Here is a 1,374-nt window from a genome sequence, read left to right on the forward strand (position 1 = left end):
TGGGGGCAATAAACTGATTTTACCATTTGGCAAAGTTTAAATGTGAAAGAATCACACAGAGGTTTCACAATTATTCTAAAAAATATTTTGTACAGTTACTTTCAAAATGTTTCTAAACTATTCAAATGAATTCAAATAGATGAATATTTTCTTAGTCAATTTAAAAAAAATCAATTATTGTGGCTTAGATATTCTTTTATTCAACATAATTCAGACTTATTACAACTATCAGCTATAACCCTCATGGTGAGTCCAAGATGGCGCCCGTAGACACACGTATAGTCTAAGGGCTCCCTGCTACACTGCGGATATCCAACAAATTTCCTCATTCTGAGCCTCCATTTCACCACCATGACGACCACACCGTCCACTAGGGAAGTTAAGAGAGTCTCAGACCTTGTTGACTCTCAGCTGAGACTCAGTTTTGACAAGTTGAAAGAAGAGTTCCTGGGCGCTGTGAAGCAAGACATTTTAGCGGCCATAAAGGCTGAAGTCAGACACGAACTGGACCAGTTTAAGTCGTCATTCCAAGCTGAGATTGACGAGCTGAAGCACACACTTGTCGAGAAAGACGAAGAACTGACTACACTAAAGGTACGCTTAGCCGAAGCCGAAAGTCATGCCGATAGAAACGAACAATATAGTCGGAAGCATTGTCTGCTCGTCTTCGGAATCCCCCCTCCCCCATCACCTGAAGAGAGGAAATCAGAGGACTGCGCATCAACATTCATGGACTTCACCAGGAAACATCTCGACGTCAGCGTCCAACGATCAGACATCGACATAGCACACCGTGTTGGCCGGCCTCGTGACGGAGCTCACACAGTCATCGTCAAGTTCACCAACTATGCAAAGCGTCAGGAAGTCTACAAGGCCAAGAAACGACTAAAGGGGAAAACAAACAGCACGGGCAAACCCTACATCATCAGAGAAAACTTGACCAAACGCAACCTTGAACTGTGTAATTCTGCAAAACGCCTGCCCAGTGTCAGCTCCGCATGGACCCAAGATGGCAAGATTTTCGTCAAGGTCAACTGCGAAGGCGGCGATCCAGAGATACACCGAATCACCGGCCCCACCGACATCCACCAGCTCGAACTGATGGCTAACAAGTAAAACTTGAAGCTATTATGTTTATTCACCAAGCTATTCACATATGATCTACTTTCACCATATTGCTTTTCATGTCGTCCGATCCGTCGAACATGATTAAAGGCAATCAGATCACCTGTAAGGGGCTCAGCTTATCATTGCACTCTATGAAGCTCAACGCAGTGACATTCTGTTTATGTTGATCATATGTTTGATGTTTCATTTAACGTTATGATGTTTCTGGGTTATTTGAAGGGCATGTTCGCCCCTTCTTTTCTTTTT

The 1,374-nt window shown here is 43.5% G+C and overlaps 1 protein-coding gene across 1 annotated transcript; it reads left to right on the forward strand.

The window, feature by feature from the left end:
* The first annotated feature begins 253 nt into the window (after nt 1–253).
* LOC118428901 lies at nt 254–1,231 on the forward strand. Its single transcript, XM_035839181.1, has one exon. It carries the CDS (start codon nt 352–354, stop codon nt 1,114–1,116), a length of 765 nt encoding a protein of 254 aa, XP_035695074.1. The 5' UTR covers nt 254–351; the 3' UTR covers nt 1,117–1,231.
* The last annotated feature ends 143 nt before the right edge of the window (nt 1,232–1,374 follow it).

Source organism: Branchiostoma floridae, chromosome 13 (assembly GCF_000003815.2).
Source record: "Branchiostoma floridae strain S238N-H82 chromosome 13, Bfl_VNyyK, whole genome shotgun sequence".
In the NCBI taxonomy this organism is placed as follows: Eukaryota; Metazoa; Chordata; class Leptocardii; order Amphioxiformes; family Branchiostomatidae; genus Branchiostoma; species Branchiostoma floridae.

Coding starts and splice junctions, on each gene's coding strand:
- LOC118428901 (XM_035839181.1), top strand. CDS start 352: ATGACGACCACACCGTCCACTAGGGAAGTTAAGAGAGTCTCAGACCTT.